The sequence below is a fragment of the Astyanax mexicanus genome, chromosome 22 (assembly GCF_023375975.1).
Source record: "Astyanax mexicanus isolate ESR-SI-001 chromosome 22, AstMex3_surface, whole genome shotgun sequence".
Taxonomy (NCBI): Eukaryota; Metazoa; Chordata; class Actinopteri; order Characiformes; family Acestrorhamphidae; genus Astyanax; species Astyanax mexicanus.
The window spans coordinates 36,640,888-36,658,084 of NC_064429.1; the positions used below are offsets into that span (position 1 = coordinate 36,640,888).

General features: G+C 44.1%; 1 protein-coding gene across 2 annotated transcripts in view; it reads left to right on the forward strand.

Annotated features, from left to right (window-relative positions):
• erlin2 (ER lipid raft associated 2) overlaps positions 1–17,197 on the forward strand; it is a 33,012-nt gene that overhangs the window by 13,000 nt on the left and 2,815 nt on the right. For both annotated transcript variants that reach the window (XM_022664726.2, XM_022664727.2), the window contains 4 exons: positions 8,956–9,014; positions 10,099–10,190; positions 10,310–10,399; positions 16,394–16,473. In XM_022664726.2, the coding sequence (XP_022520447.2) occupies positions 8,956–9,014; positions 10,099–10,190; positions 10,310–10,399; positions 16,394–16,473 (321 nt within the window). The remainder of the gene's footprint in view (positions 1–8,955; positions 9,015–10,098; positions 10,191–10,309; positions 10,400–16,393; positions 16,474–17,197) is intronic.

Below are 17,197 nucleotides of genomic sequence, written 5' to 3' on the forward strand. Positions count from 1 at the left end.
ATAGATGGCTAAATTTGGGCGGATGCTTTGTTCGCTACGTAAGAGAGAGACATTAGTGTGAATGTTTCCCCCGAGATCGTAAAAAAAGACGCCCTTGCGCAATAAATGCAGTGCTTGTTTGTGGACGGTCCTGCCTGCCAGAAAATTCTCATTAACTTCAAATCTCCCAGCAGGACCCGAACCCACACTTGGGCCGGGCCCAGCGGTCCTTCCCAGAGAACAAAGAATATCTGATGGAGGCCAGAACAAGCCCCATGCTGTTCTGTACACATTCTGTTACACTGCAGCCGGGCCGGATCAGAACTCGAGTACAAGAATGGGTCTCGCTCCGCCATTAGAGTTAACACATGCTTGAATGGGTTCCCAGTTAGTTACTTATAGACGCCAGTGAGGGGTTATGCAGTTACTTATAAACGCCAGTGAGGGGTTACACAGTTACTTATAGACGCCAGTGAGGGGTTATGCAGTTACTTATAAACGCCAGTGAGGGGTTACACAGTTACTTATAGACGCCAGTGAGGGGTTATGCAGTTACTTATAGACGCCAGTGAGGGGTTACTGAGTTACTTATAAACGCCAGTGAGGGGTTACTGAGTTACTTATAGACGCCAGTGAGGCGTTACAGAGTTACTTATAGACGCCAGTGAGGGGTTACGCAGTTACTTATAGACGCCAGTGAGGGGTTACTGAGTTACTTATAAACGCCAGTGAGGGGTTACTGAGTTACTTATAGACGCCAGTGAGGGGTTACTGAGTTACTTATAGATGCCAGTGAGGGGTTACTGAGTTACTTATAGACGCCAGTGAGGGGTTACGCAGTTACTTATAGACGCCAGTGAGGGGTTACGCAGTTACTTATAGACGCCAGTGAGGGGTTACGCAGTTACTTATAGACGCCAGTGAGGGGTTACTGAGTTACTTATAGACGCCAGTGAGGGGTTACGCAGTTACTTATAGACGCCAGTGAGGGGTTACGCAGTTACTTATAGACGCCAGTGAGGGGTTACGCAGTTACTTATAGACGCCAGTGAGGGGTTACTGAGTTACTTATAGACGCCAGTGAGGGGTTACTGAGTTACTTATAGACGCCAGTGAGGGGTTACGCAGTTACTTATAGACGCCAGTGAGGGGTTACTGAGTTACTTATAGACGCCAGTGAGGGGTTACGCAGTTACTTATAGACGCCAGTGAGGGGTTACGCAGTTACTTATAGACGCCAGTGAGGGGTTACGCAGTTACTTATAGACGCCAGTGAGGGGTTACTGAGTTACTTATAAACGCCAGTGAGGGGTTACTGAGTTACTTATAGACGCCAGTGAGGCGTTACAGAGTTACTTATAGACGCCAGTGAGGGGTTACGCAGTTACTTATAGACGCCAGTGAGGGGTTACTGAGTTACTTATAAACGCCAGTGAGGGGTTACTGAGTTACTTATAGACGCCAGTGAGGGGTTACTGAGTTACTTATAGATGCCAGTGAGGGGTTACTGAGTTACTTATAGACGCCAGTGAGGGGTTACGCAGTTACTTATAGACGCCAGTGAGGGGTTACGCAGTTACTTATAGACGCCAGTGAGGGGTTACGCAGTTACTTATAGATGCCAGTGAGGGGTTACACAGTTACTTATAGACGCCAGTGAGGGGTTACACAGTTACTTATAGACGCCAGTGAGGGATTACACAGTTACTTATAGATGCCAGTGAGGGGTTACACAGTTACTTAGACGCCAGTGAGGGGTTACACAGTTGCTTATAAACGCCAGTGAGGGGTTACAAAGTTGCTTATAGACGCCAGTGAGGCATTACAGAGTTGCTTATAGACGCCAGTGAGGGGTTACAGAGTTGCTTATAGACGCCAGTGAGGGGTTACATAGTTACTTATAGACGCCAGTGAGGGGTTACACAGTTGCTTATAAACGCCAGTGAGGGGTTACAAAGTTGCTTATAGACGCCAGTGAGGCGTTACAGAGTTGCTTATAGACGCCAGTGAGGGGTTACATAGTTACTTATAGACGCCAGTGAGGGACGCCATTTTTAAGAACTCTGATTGTGTCTCAATAGAAATACATGGATAAACCCAAGTGGAAACCACCAAGCCCACGTTCTACCCATCCATTGATCCATCTTTCTATTATCCATCAATGGTGTTCCAACCAATAATCCATGGTTTACTGATCAATGTTTTATCTTATTCCATATCCATTGTATTCCAACCATCCACCCCTCCATTTATCCATGGAAATCCATCCATCAATTAATACATCCATTGAAGGTATTCATATTAATCCATGGTGTTTCATCCATCCATCCATTATAATCCATCTGTCCATCCGTCCATTCATTCATCCATCAATCATTGGATAACAAACAGTCTCTCCATTGATCTAGGGTATTGCATTCATCTATCTGTCCGTTCGTCCTTCCATCTGTCTATTCCTCCGTTATTATCAATCAGTCCATTGATCCATGGTTATCCAGCCAGCCATCCATCCATCCATCCATCAGTGGTTATCAATCAGTCTATTGATCCATGGTTATCCATCCATCCATCCATCCACCAGTGGTCATCCATCAGTGCATCTGTCCATCCATGCATCCATCAGTGGTTATCAATCCATACGTCTTTCCATCCATCTGTGATTATCCATCAGTCCATCTGTCCATCCATCCATCTGTGTTGATCTATCAGTCCATACATCCATCCATCCATACATACATCTATCTGTTATTATCAATCAGTCAGTCCATCCATGGTTGTCCTTCTGTCTATCCATCCATCAATCAGTGGTCATTCATCAGTCCAACTGTCCATCCATCTGTGATTATCCATCAGTCCATCTCTCCATCCATCCATGCATCCATACTGTTTAATGCATCTATTGAATTCCATCCCCAGCAGAGAGTCTTGTAATCAGGCAGAGAACCATTAAAGCGTCTCATGGTTCTGTTTAGTTGTGATTTTCTCATGTTGATATTTATGATGTTGAGTTAATTATGAGAGTTGAGTTTTAGTGTGAGCAGTAATGAGACAGGGCTGTTTAGTGCTGCAGGTGGGTGTTATTATCTGCTGTAGATCGGTGCGGGTGGTCTGTAGAGCGTGAGGATGAAGAGTTTTGGGGGGGTAATGAGTGTAAATACTGCTGGGTTTAATGTGAGTTTATCAAATAAGCAGCTTTGTGTTTAACTCAGCGTGAGATCAGCTCACACTTTAAACCTGCATTCCTGCAGCAGCCAGCGGCCCTGAACTGATCCAGTTCAGTTTCCTGAACTTAGTTTAGATTGACTCTGCTGGTACTGATTCAGATTTATCTCATTCAGTCTCAAAGTGAGAATGAATTCTCCTGAAATGACCCGAAAACTACAGATAATAAACATTATTCTTTCTTTTTTTCATTTCTTTTCTTTTGTTCATGATTGATTTATTTCTCTTTACTTTTCATTGTTCTTCCTTTTCTTCACTCATTCTTTCTTCATTGTTCTCTTTTTTATTTCATTGTCTTTTGTTCTTTCACTTTTCACTTTTTTCTATTCGATTTTTTCATCTTTTTTTTTTCTTTTACCACAATTATTTATCTCTGTCTCTTTGTTTTTTTCTTTTCCTCTTTCGTTATCTATATATCTTTTCTTTATTGGTTTCCTTGTCTCTTTTCTCTTTATTGCTTTCCTTGTCTCACTCTTTCTTCGTTGTTTTCTTTATTATTTTATTGTCTTTTATTCTTTGTCTTTTTCTCTTTCACTTTTCACTTCCTTGGCTTTATTTCTTGTCTCTTTTCTCTTTTTTCCTTCTCTCATTTTTCTCATTTTTTGTTTTCTCTTTTACTTTCGTTATCTATATACCTTTCTTTATTGCTTTCCTTTTCTCTTTCTTCCTTTCCTTCTCTCATTCTTTCTACATTGTTCTTTTATTCTTTGTCTTTTTCTATTTCACTTTTCACTTTGCTTTATTTCATCTTTATTACTTTCCTTGCCTTTTCTTTTTTCCTTCTCTCATTCTTTCATCATTGTTCTTTTTTTATTTCATTTTACTTCATTTTTTTCATTTTACTCTTTGTCTTTTTCTATTTCACTTTTTACTTCCTTAGCTTTGTTTCATCTTTGTTGCTTTTCTTTCTCTCTTTTCTCTTTCTCCCTTTCCTTTTCTCATTCTTTCTTCATTGTTCTTTTTGTTTCATTGTCTTTTGTTCTTTGTCTTTCTCTCTTTCACTTTCTTTGTCATTAGCTTTTTTCATCTTTTTTTCTTTCTTCATTGTTTTACTCCATTTCTTTCTTTCTGCCTCTTTGTTTTTTCTTTTTTGTTTCACTTTCTTTATCTTTGTCTTTTATGTTTTATCCGTTTTTTTTCTTTTTTTTTTGTCTTCTCTATTTCCTGTTGTCTTTCTTTTGTAGAACATGGAAATCAAAAGCCAAAAAGAACTGTAGCAAAAATGTCAGGAAAATGAACAGAATAGAGAGCAGAGGTTTTATGGGAATAATAAACACACTGTCATCAGTAATAATAGAATAACAATAACGAGCAGAACTTTCCTTTTCTGTGTTTTTCTTTTCTTAGTTCCTCTCTCTCCCTCTGTCTCTCTCACTCTCTCTTTTGCTGTCGCTCTCTCTCTCTCTCTGGGGTGTGCTTTACGGTAAATGGTTGTGTGTGTGTGTGTGTGTGTGTGTTCTGTCTGTGCCAGGACTGGAGTTATAGTAGGTTATGTAAGAGTGGGAGGGAGTGTTTTTGGGGGAGCTGAGTTCTAAATCGCTTTCTCAGCTGTTCTTACTCTGAGTTCTGTATAGTTTGTTAATTTTGATTAGTTTCAAAGTCAAAGTGAAAGTCAAAGTTGTTTTTATTGTCATTTCAGCTATATACAGAGTACACAGTGAAACGAAACAACGTTCCTCCAGGGACCATGGTGCACATAAACACGGTGTAGACAGAACAATAGTGCAACAGTACAAAAGTGCAGACAGACAATACAACACCATACAGACAAAGAATAATAAATAACAAGACAGTGTGCAAATTATGCAGTGTGCAAAAAAGACCAGTGAGGTAGTAATTACCTCTATTACACAGTGTGAAATAGAGTCCAGTGAGGTAGTAGGGTTTTTAGTGCTTTCCATTTTCTGGGGTAAGTGGGGTAAGAGTGTGTGTGCATGTACAGAAAAAACATCAGTTCAGTCTCTGCAGTTGAGGAGTCTGATGGCTTGGGGGTAGAAGCTGTTGCAGAATCTGGTCGTGCTGGACCAGATGCTGCGGTACCTTCTTCCCGATGGCAGGAGGGAGAACAGTTCGTGTGAGGGATGAGTGGGGTCATTCACAATGCTGGTTGCTTTGCGGATGCTGCGGGTGGTGTAAATGTCCGTGATGGAGGGGAGAGAGACGCCGATGATCCTCTCAGCTGTCCTCACAATACGCTGGAGGGTCTTGCGGTCAGAGACGGTGCAGGTCCCAAACCAGGCAGTGATGCAGCTGCTCAGGATGCTCTCAATGGTCCCTCTATAGAAGAGTGTGAGGATGGGTGGAGGGAGACGGGCCTTTCTCAGCTTCCGGAGGAAGTAGAGACGCTGCTGGGCTTTCTTGGCTGTAGAGCTGGTGTTCAGGGTCCAGGTGAGGTTATCTGCTAAGTGGACACCAAGGAACTTGGTGCTCTTAACAATCTCCTCAGAGGACCCGTCGATGTTGAGTGGAGAGTGGGTGTGTTGTGCTCTCCTGAAGTCAACAACCATTTCCTTTGTCTTGTCCACATTCAGGTGAAGGTTGTTGACTGTACACCAGTCTGTCAGCCGCTGCACCTCCTCTCTGTATGCTGACTCGTCGCCTTTGGTGATGAGACCCAGCACGGTTGTATCATCGGTGAACTTGATAAAGCTGTTAGAACTGTGTTTTGCAGCACAGTCATGAGTCAGCAGGGTGAACAGCAGAGGACTCAGGACACTGCCCTGGGGGGCCCCAGTGTTCAGTGTGATGGTGCTGGAGGTGCTGCCCCCGAACCGGACTGACTGGGGTCTCCCCGTCAGAAAGTCCAGGATCCAGTTGCAGAGGGGGGTGTGGAGGCAGAGCGAGCTTAGCTTCCTGATGAGGTTCTGTGGGATGATGGTGTTGAATGCTGAACTGAAGTCTATAAACAGCATTCTGACGTAAGTGTCCTTCTTCTCCAGGTGGGTGAGGGAGAGATGAAGGGTGGTGGTGATGGCATCGTCCGTGGAGCGATTGGGACGATACGCAAACTGCAGGGGGTCCAGTGAAGAGGGCAGTCGTGTCTTGATGTTCCTCAAGACTAGCCTCTCGAAGCACTTCATGATGATGGGTGTAAGTGCAACGGGATGGTAGTCATTGAGGCAGGACACTGTGGACTTCTTCGGCATGGGAACGATGGTGGTGGACTTGAGGCACGTTGGGACAGTGGCGCTGCACAGGGAGATGTTGAAGATGTCTGTGAGAACATCTGTCAGCTGGTCTGCGCACTCCCTGTGCACTCTGCCGGGGATGTTGTCTGGTCCTGCAGCTTTTCGTGGGTTGACTCTGCGCAGAGTGTTCCTCACATCCACTGCAGTCAGGCACAACACCTGCTCGTCCGGCTTGGGCATGGTCTTTCTCACCATCGTGTTGTTTTGTGCCTCAAACCGTGCATAAAAGTTGTTCAGGGCATCAGGGAGGGAGGCATCACGTTCACAGGACGGTGGCATTGTCCTGTAGTTGGTGATTGCCTGGATGCCCTGCCACATACGCCGCGTGTCACCCGTGTCCTTGAAGTGGCTGTTGATTCTCTGGGCGTGTGCGCGCTTTGCCTCTCTGATGGCTCTTGACAGGTCGGCTCTCGCTTTCCTCAGGGCCACCTTGTCACCCACTCTGAAGGCGGAGTCGCGGGTCCTCAGCAGCGCACGTACCTCAGCAGTCATCCAAGGCTTCTGGTTTGGGCGTGTAGTGATGGTCTTGGAGACAGTGACATCATCAATACACTTGCTGATGTAGCCAGTGACTGATGCTGCATACTCCTCCAAATCAACAGAATCGCCTTCAGTAGCAGCCTCCCTGAACATGTCCCATGCAGTGCACTCAAAACAGTCCTGAAGGGCAGAGATGGAGCCTGCCGGCCAGGTTTTCACCTGCTTCTGAACTGGTCTGGAGCGTCTGATGAGTGGTGTGTATGTTGGTGTCAGCCAAACACACATGTGGTCCGAGAAAGCGAGGTGGGGGTGGGGCTCCACCCGGTACGCGCTGGGGATGTTTGTGTAAACAAGATCCAGCGCGCTCGCTCCTCTCGTTGCAAAGTTCACATGTTGATGGAATTTAGGGAGCACTGACTTGAGATTTGCGTGGTTGAAATCTCCGGTGATAATAAACAGTCCGTCTGGGTGTTTGTTCTGCAGATCGCTGATAGACCGATAGAGTTCACACAGAGCCTCTTTAGCATTAGCACCAATGCTAGCGCTGGGTGGGATGTAGACAGCAGCTATTAGCACGGCGGAGAACTCCCGTACTAAATAAAAAGGTCTGCACTTGACTATCAGGAACTCCACCAGCGGAGAGCAGTGTTTGGCGACAGTCACAGCGTTGTTACACCATTCCGTGTTGATGTAAACCCACACGCCTCCACCACGGGTCTTCCCGGATAGAGCCGCGCTCCTATCCGCTCTGAACGCGGTTAGCCCGTCTAGCTGAATGGCGCTGTCCGGAATGTTGTCGTTCAGCCACGATTCCACAAAAAACAAAGCACAGCAGTCTCTGAACTCACGCTGGGTTGTTCGCTGGAGTCGGATGTAGTCCAGTTTATTGTCAAGGGAACAGACGTTTGCCAGAAAGAGCGATGGTATAGCCGGCCGGCTAGGACTAGCCTTTAGCCTCGCGTGGATCCCGGCTCTCTTTCCGCGCTTCCGCTTACACTTGCACCGCTTGCGATGGCACTTCCGCTGGGCTCCGGCATCAGGAAACACCGCGGGCTGGTGGCCTGGGTCTCTTAGCAGGCTAAGCTCAAGTAGCGTCTGCAGAACCTCGTCCGGTAGCGTGTTTTCTGGCTGATTTCTCCACTGTAGCAGGGTCTGGCGGTGGTAGAACATGTGCATGGGTGTTCCGATGCACATATTTGCAGGAAATAAACGGAAAAAACGACAAATAGTAACACAAAAGCACCATTTAACGGACCCGGAGCGGCCGCTGCGTGTTAACGCTCCGCCATCTTGGGTGGGGTATTTTGTATTTTAAAAAATAAGCTAACTAAACAACTTACAAACTACATCCCGTCATCGTTACTTACCTATGTGGGCGGAGTCTCCCTATACCTCACACTGATTGGTTTGTAGTGCAGGTTTGTCCAGCAGCAGAATGAGTGTAATGGTTTTGTTTTTATAAGTAAGGGTTAATATGGCTCCGAGCTCCAACTAAGACTCTGCAACAAGTTGGCTGGTTCAAATCCCGGTCATGCAGCTTGCCATCAGCTGCCAGAGCCCTGAGAGAGCACAGTTGGTCTTGCTCTCTCAGGGTGGTTACAGTAGATGGCGGTCTTTCTCCCTCATCACTCCTAGGGTGATGTGGATCAGCACAAGGCTGAATCTATGAGCCGATACAGATACAGAATCACCAGCACTGTAATCTGTTGTACCCGTACTGCTCTGTAATTAATCTACAGTTACAGTAGATACAGAATCACCAGCACTGTAATCTGTTGTGCCCATACTGCTCTGTAATTAATCTACAGTTACAGTAGATACAGAATCACCAGCACTGTAATCTGTTGTGCCCATACTGCTCTGTAATTAATCTACAGTTACAGTAGATACAGAATCACCAGCACTGTAATCTGTTGTACCCGTACTACTCTGTAATTAATCTACAGTTACAGCTGATTATTTAAATGCGCAGATCAAGCAGAAATGTTCCATCAGTGTTTTCTCACACATTCAGATTTATACTGTATAATCATTAGCTTAGATTAATCATTTATTCTCTATTTATCTCCCTCTCTCTTTCCCACAGGCTGTTCGTGTCACTAAACCCAACATACCAGAGTCGATTCGCAGGAACTATGAGCTCATGTAAGTTTGCTCTCGTTTTTACTCGCTCACCACAGTAATCTAGAATCAATACTGTTTTTATGTAACACAGTTTATTTAGCGCTCCAGTAAGTTATCGCCAATCAAACACAAGCAGAAACGGCGCAAAGTTTTATTACTGCATGAAAAATGTTTGTGCTCTGCTAAAGCAAGATATTGTTAAGTTGATCGACTATCAGTTGTTTTAGGTGTAGAATCACCAGTAATTAGTCGATTTCGAGAGCTAATCAGATCAGTACAGTAGGTCTCTCTGAGTTGTTTATGATGCTGCACATGAAACTCTTCCTTTTCATTATTGTCTGCATCAGCTAGTAAAAGAAAATATTCAGAAAAATGAGTCGATCAGGAAAAGCACGGTGTCTACATCAACCCGTCAAATAGTATTCGTGGCCCCGCCCACCTCGGCTCGGGACTGCCCACAGGCAGAGCTGAAGCCGGGCAGCAACGCCGCCTCGTCAGATAGGAGCTACCAGAGCTAGGAACAGCATGCAGTTCATTACTGTGTTATATGTGCGAATAACACATCAGTGTTTATATACTTTACCCAGTAATTCAGAGCTAAGAAACAAATGGTTAGAATTAGTCTATGGAGGAAAAACACCACCAGCCAATTACAATTGAAATAGATAGGTGTAGCATATGTTTAGAACAGTTCTGTTTACACTAGTTAAAGTAAAAATCCACCCCGGGGTTTTGTTTCAACTGCCTGGTCGGCTCTTTCTGCTGCAGCTCAGCCAACAAAACCGGGGTGGATTTTTACTTTCTGGACCTGGACTACCCACCTCTGTGTGTGAGTAACTTTAGGTTTAAATAGGATCTCCGGTGGATTGGGCGTTTTACTCTGAGAGACTCTAAGACTAGGTCAGTGGCAGGGTATTATTACACGTGTTGTAAAGCAACATATGACATTGCAAAGACTGTTATAACTGTAAAAATGTTTTGTTGCAGTGCTGTTAGCCAATCAAAGGCGATATGTTTGCATGTATGAATATTCATGAGAAAGAGCTGAAATCTTCTATATTAATGATATTAGTAATTGTGATTAAGTGTGTGTGTGTTATTTCAGGGAGAGCGAGAGGACCAAGCTGCTGATTGCTGCTCAAACCCAGAAGGTGGTGGAGAAGGAGGCGGAGACTGAGAGGAAACGAGCTGTGATTGGTGATTAGATCTGCTCTGTAGCTAGACTGTGATTAAATACAGCTGTGTACTGGAATCTGTTTTCCATTAGTGTTGTATCTGTGTGTGTGTGGTTAATGTGATCCTGTTTCTGTTTTTAGAGGCTGAGAAGGTAGCTCAAGTCGCTGAGATAAAATATGGGCAGAAGGTGATGGAGAAAGAGACGGAGAAAAAGATCTCGGCGATCGAGGGTACGTACTGAATTACGAGTGTAAAAATGCTTCAATGCTTTATATCCCGACTTCTTAGCAACCACCTTGCAACACCCTTGCAACCGCCTAGTCACGCTGTAGCAGTACCATAGCAATAACATTGCAATCACTTTTGGCAACATCGTAGCAAAAACTTTGTATACCACAGCAAGAACCTTGCAACACCCTTGCCACCTTACAACCACCTAGCCATGCTGTAGCAGTACCATAGCAACAATCTATCAACCACTTGGCTGCACCATAGCAACTACATTGGGTTCGATAGCAATCGTCTTGCAACACCTTTGCAACCCCCAAGCCACGCTGTAGCAGTACCATAGCAACAACCTAGCCACCATTTAGCAACACCATAACAACCACATGGGGCTCCATAGCAATCATCTTGCAACAACCTTGCAACCGCCTAGCCACGCTGTAGCAGTACCATAGCAATAACATTGCAATCACTTGGCAACATCGTAGCAACCACACTGTGTTCCACAGCAAGAACCTTGCAACACGTTTGCAACCACCTAAATATCAACAGCAATAGCAACAACCTAGCAACCATTTAGCAACACCATAGCAATCCCATTGGGTTCCATAGCAGTCTTGTCTTGAAACACCTTTGCAACCACGTAGCTATGCTGAAGCGGGCCCATAGCAACAACCTAGCAACCACTTGGCTGCACCATAGCAACTACATTGGGTTCGATAGCAATAGTCTTGCAATACCTTTGCAACCCCCAAGCCACGCTGTAGCAGTACCATAGCAACAACCTAGCCACCATTTAGCAACACCATAACAACCGCATGGGGCTCCATAGCAATCATCTTGCAACAACCTTGCAACCGCCTAGCCACGCTGTAGCAGTACCATAGCAATAACATTGCAATCACTTGGCAACATCGTAGCAACCACACTGTGTTCCACAGCAAGAACCTTGCAACACGTTTGCAACCACCTAAATATCAACAGCAATAGCAACAACCTAGCAACCATTTAGCAACACCATAGCAATCCCATTGGGTTCCATAGCAGTCTTGTCTTGAAACACCTTTGCAACCACGTAGCTATGCTGAAGCGGGCCCATAGCAACAACCTAGCAACCACTTGGCTGCACCATAGCAACTACATTGGGTTCGATAGCAATAGTCTTGCAATACCTTTGCAACCCCCAAGCCACGCTGTAGCAGTACCATAGCAACAACCTAGCCACCATTTAGCAACACCATAACAACTGCATGGGGCTCCATAGCAATCATCTTGCAACACCCTTGCAACCGCCTAGCCACGCTGTAGCAGTACCATAGCAATAACATTGCAATCACTTGGCAACATCGTAGCAACCACATTGTGTTCCACAGCAAGAACCTTGCAACACTTTTGCAACCACCTAAATATCCTGTAGCAGGACAATAGCAACAACCTAGCAACCATTTAGCAACACCATAGCAATCCCATTGGGTTCCATAGCAGTCTTGTCTTGAAACACCTTTGCAACCACGTAGCTATGCTGAAGCGGGCCCATAGCAACAACCTAGCAACCACTTGGCTGCACCATAGCAACTACATTGGGTTCGATAGCAATAGTCTTGCAACACCTTTGCAACCCCCAAGCCACGCTGTAGCAGTACCATAGCAACAACCTAGCCACCATTTAGCAACACCATAACAACCGCATGGGGCTCCATAGCAATCATCTTGCAACAACCTTGCAACCGCCTAGCCACGCTGTAGCAGTACCATAGCAATAACATTGCAATCACTTGGCAACATCGTAGCAACCACACTGTGTTCCACAGCAAGAACCTTGCAACACTTTTGCAACCACCTAAATATCAACAGCAATAGCAACAACCTAGCAACCATTTAGCAACACCATAGCAATCCCATTGGGTTCCATAGCAGTCTTGTCTTGAAACACCTTTGCAACCACGTAGCTATGCTGAAGCGGGCCCATAGCAACAACCTAGCAACCACTTGGCTGCACCATAGCAACTACATTGGGTTCGATAGCAATAGTCTTGCAATACCTTTGCAACCCCCAAGCCACGCTGTAGCAGTACCATAGCAACAACCTAGCCACCATTTAGCAACACCATAACAACCGCATGGGGCTCCATAGCAATCATCTTGCAACACCCTTGCAACCGCCTAGCCACACTGTAGCAGTACCTTAGCAATAACATTGCAATCACTTGGCAACATCGTAGCAACCACATTGTGTTCCACAGCAAGAGCCTTGCGACACTTTTGCAACCACCTAAATATCCTGTAGCAGGACAATAGCAACAACCTAGCAACCATTTAGCAACACCATAGCAATCCCATTGGGTTCTATAGCAGTCGTCTTTCAACACCCTTGCAAATACCTAGCCATGCCACAGCAGTACAAAAGCAAAATCCTAGCAACCACTTGGCTGGACCACAACAACCATGTTTGCAAACCCCTACCCACGCTGTAGCAGGACAATAGCAACAACCTAGCAACCACTTGGCTGCACCATAGTAACCACATTATGTTCCATGAGGTGGATAGGTGGAACAATATTGTTATCCACAGCAACCACCTTGCAACACTTTCCTAACCACCTAGCCACGCTGTAGCGGGGCCCATAGCTTTGCAGCCAACTTGCCACACCATAGCAGTACTTAGAAACAAGCTAGCAGAAACTTGGCAACACCACAGCAACCACCTGGGATTACAGAACAAATAGTGAGACTCACTTTACACATTTATATTTAAATGTAAAATTTTGTACTGTGTAATAAAATAATGCGCTGAAAATGTATCAAATCAAAGCCCCACTGAATTCTGGGTTTGGTAAATTGGTACCGCCCCTGCTAGTACCAGAACTGGTGAGGTTAGTGTCTGTGTTCTGATGTGGGTTCAGTGTTTTATTTATAAATAAATGTTCTGTCGCAGTAAAAACACGTTTCTCAGAAGAGCGGAAGCTAAATAAAATGTTTTTCTGTGTTTCCCACAGTGAAAGTGGTGAAACTGGAGAAGCTGGGGGTTTATGTCGGGGTGGTTTAGTACCGCCTCGGGGGGCTGGGGGCGTCCTCACCGCAGCCTGACCGCTGCAGCTCGTTCACCCCGAACAGAACCCCCCTGGTTCTGGTTCTGATTCTGTTCTGCTGGGGGCCCAGAACATTCCTCCTGTAGCGCTGCCTGTTTACATTATTAATGGAATAATATGCAGATTATTTATGGCTTTTCTAAAGAAAGCCTTGCAATAAAAATGGACTTAGTCAGCTGACCTTTACTTTGATCATATCTCTGTTTAATATTACACAAAAATTGTCATATAATTTTCAGTTACAACCTTTTATGTATGCCAATCAGCCATAACATTAAAACCAGCTCCAGAATTCAATGCTTTATATCTCCACTCCTTGGCAACCACCTCGGAACCCCCTTGTGACCACCTAGCCAAGCTTTAGCAGTACCATAGCAACAACCTTGCCATCACTTGGCAACCCCGGTAGCAACTACATTGGATTCCATAACAACTGCCATGCAACACCCTTGCAACCACCTAGCTACGCTGTAGCAGTATTATAACAACTACATTGTAATCACTTGGAATCACTGTAGCAACCAAATTGTATTCCACATCAAGCATCTTGGGACACTTTTGCAACCAACTAGCGATGCCATAGCAGTACCATAGCAACAATAGTGCAATCACTTGGCAACCCCGTAGTAACCACATTGGATTCCCTAGCAACCACCTAGTCACACTGTAGCAGTACCAAAGCAACAACATTGCAATCATTTGGCAACCCTGTAGCAGCCACCATGGATTCCATAGCAACTGCCATGCAACCACCTAGCCATGCTGTAGCAGTACCATAGCAACAACATTGCAATCACTTGGCAACCCCATAACAACCACTATGCAACACCCTTGTGACCAACTAGCCATGCTGTAGCAGTACCATAACAACAACATTGCAATCACTTGGCAACCACATAGCAGCCACCATGCAACACCGCTGCAACCATCTAGTCATGCTGTAGCAGCACCATAGCCACAACATTGCAATCACGTACCAACCACCATGCAACACCGTTGCAACCACCTAGCCACGCTGTTGCAGTACCATAGCAACAACATAGCAATCACATAGCAACCACCATGCAACACCGTTGCAACCACCTAGCCACGCTGTTGCAATATCATAGCAACAACATTGCAATCACTTGGCAACCCCGTAGTAACCACATTGGATTCCATAGCAACTGCCATGCAACCACCTAGCCAAACTGTAGCAATACCATAGCAACAATATTGCAATCACTTGGCAACCATGTAGCAGCCACCATGCAACACCCTTGCGACCACCTAGCCAGTCTGTAGCAATACCATAGCAACAGCATTGCAATCACTTGGCAACCCCTTAGCAACCACCATGCAACACACTTGCAACCACCTAGCCACGCTGTAGCAGCACCATAGCAACAACATTGCAATTACTTGACATGTTCTCCTCCACCATACACACTGGTCTTACACACTGCTTTTGGATCATTTTAATGCTGCTTTACTCCTGGTGCAAAAATTCAAGCACTCTCTTTGAATAGATTTTCTATAAGAAAAAAAACTCCAGAATTACATATTTTGGCATGTTTGCAGAATTTAGAGTTAATAATTGTATATACTTATTTATTAAGATGTGCAGAAACTTGTGACTTATATATATGAAACAGTATATGTCATTTACCCACTCATGTCCAAACTTTTGCATATGGTTCTATTGAGGAAAGTAAATAAACTGTTTTACTGTGTCTTTAAGACTCAGATACAGTGTTTTGGAAAATGTCTCATATATCTATCAATGGAATAACACAATTTTACCAGATAAAACTAATCAAAAGTAAAAGCATGTATAAAAACAGGGTATATATTCATATATTCCCACAGCAGCTTCTAACTAATAATAAGCTGCTATGATTACGGTGATTTCACGCTGTGTTTAAAGGTCTGTTCTGTTGTTTTTGTTGATAAATGCTGGCGGCTCTATTTAGAATGATCTCAACTCTCTCAAAAACAGATCCCCACTATTCAGATCCGAGCCGGTGCCAGTTCCAGTGCCAGTGCCGTCCACAGATGGCATCTAGCCTGGTATTACTGCCAGTAAAGAATGGAATTGAGCAAAAACCCACAGTGCAGCCGGCCGTTAGAAAAGACTGTTTATAGAGCAGTTTATGAGGTGCCTCCAACTTCACCAGTGGAAAACATGGATATCATTAGCAGAGCTAATGCAGGAATGGAAAAATATGAAATATGAGAGTCTAAAACATTCTAACTCAAATAAAAGAGCAGAAACTGTAAAATAATGAAAATAAAAGAATAAAGAATATAATCAAGAGGAAGATGAATGATCACAAACCATCAAACCACCAAACTGAACTGCTTGAATTTTTGCACCAGGAGTAAAGCAGCATAAAGTTATCCAAAAGCAGTGTGTAAGACTGGTGGAGGAAAAAAACATGATGCCAAGATGCATAAAAAAAAAAACTGTGATTAAAAACCATCAGGAATATTGATTTCTAAACTCTTAAAACTACTTCATGAATATGAACTTGTTTTCTGAAGCTCTGCATTTTTGTTATTTCAGTCATTTCTCATTTTCTGTAAATAAATGCTCTAAATGATTTTTTTTATTTGTAATTTGGGAGAAATGTTGTCTGTAGTTTATAGAATAAAACAACAATGTTCATTTTACTCAAACATAAACCTATAAATAGCAAAATCAGAGAAACTGATTCAGAAACTGAAGTGCTCTCTTATCAAAAGTAAATGTTTTAATGCTCTTTTTTAGTACAGTTTCTGCACTTTTAATTCAGCTAGACTAAGTGAAATTATAGGTATTATAGTCAAATGCCAAACTATACAAAACCTAACTCAAAATAAATGTTTTAACAGTCTCTCTTTCTCTCTCTCTCTCTCTCTCTCTCTCTCTCTCTCTCTCTCTCTGTGCAGACAGTGCGTTTGTGGCGAGGCAGAAAGCGAAAGCAGATGCTGAGTTTTATACGTCTGAGAGAACAGCCGAGGCCAACAAGGTGAGAAAACACTAAAACACTAAAAACGACTTTCTGAGTTGTTTATGATGCTGCACATGATAACACTCTTCCTCAACCTCATTCTCTGCAGCAGCTAGTAAAAGAAAATATTGCGAAAAACGAGTCGTGTCTACATCAACCCGCCCACTTCGGTTCGGGACCGCCCACAGGCAGAGAGCTAAAGCCGGGCGGCGACGCCATATCGTCAGATAGGAGATAACTAACAGCGCTAGAAACAGCATGCAGTTCATTCCTGTGTCATTTGTGCAAATAACACATCAGTGTTTATATACTTTACCCAGTAATTCAGAGCTAAGGAACAAATGGTTAGAATTAGTCTATGGAGGAAAAACACCACCAGCCAAGTACTATTGAGATAGGTAGGTGTTTAGATGTTTAGAACAGTTCTGTTTACACTAGTTACAAGTAAAAATCAACCCCGGGGTGGATTTTTACTTTCTGGACCTGGACTACCCACCTCTGTGTGAGTAACTATAGGTTTAAATAGGATCTCCGGTGGATTTTGTGTTTTACAGAGACTCTAAGACTAGGTCAGTGGCTGAACTGCACTTAGCAGGGCATTATGACACATGTTGTAAAGTAACATATGACATTGTAAAGACTGTTATTAGTGTAAAAATGTCTTTATTTTAAAACATTTCTAACTGTTGTCCGTCTTGTTGCCTCCTGGTGTCACAGTGCTGTTAGCCAATCAGAGGCGATA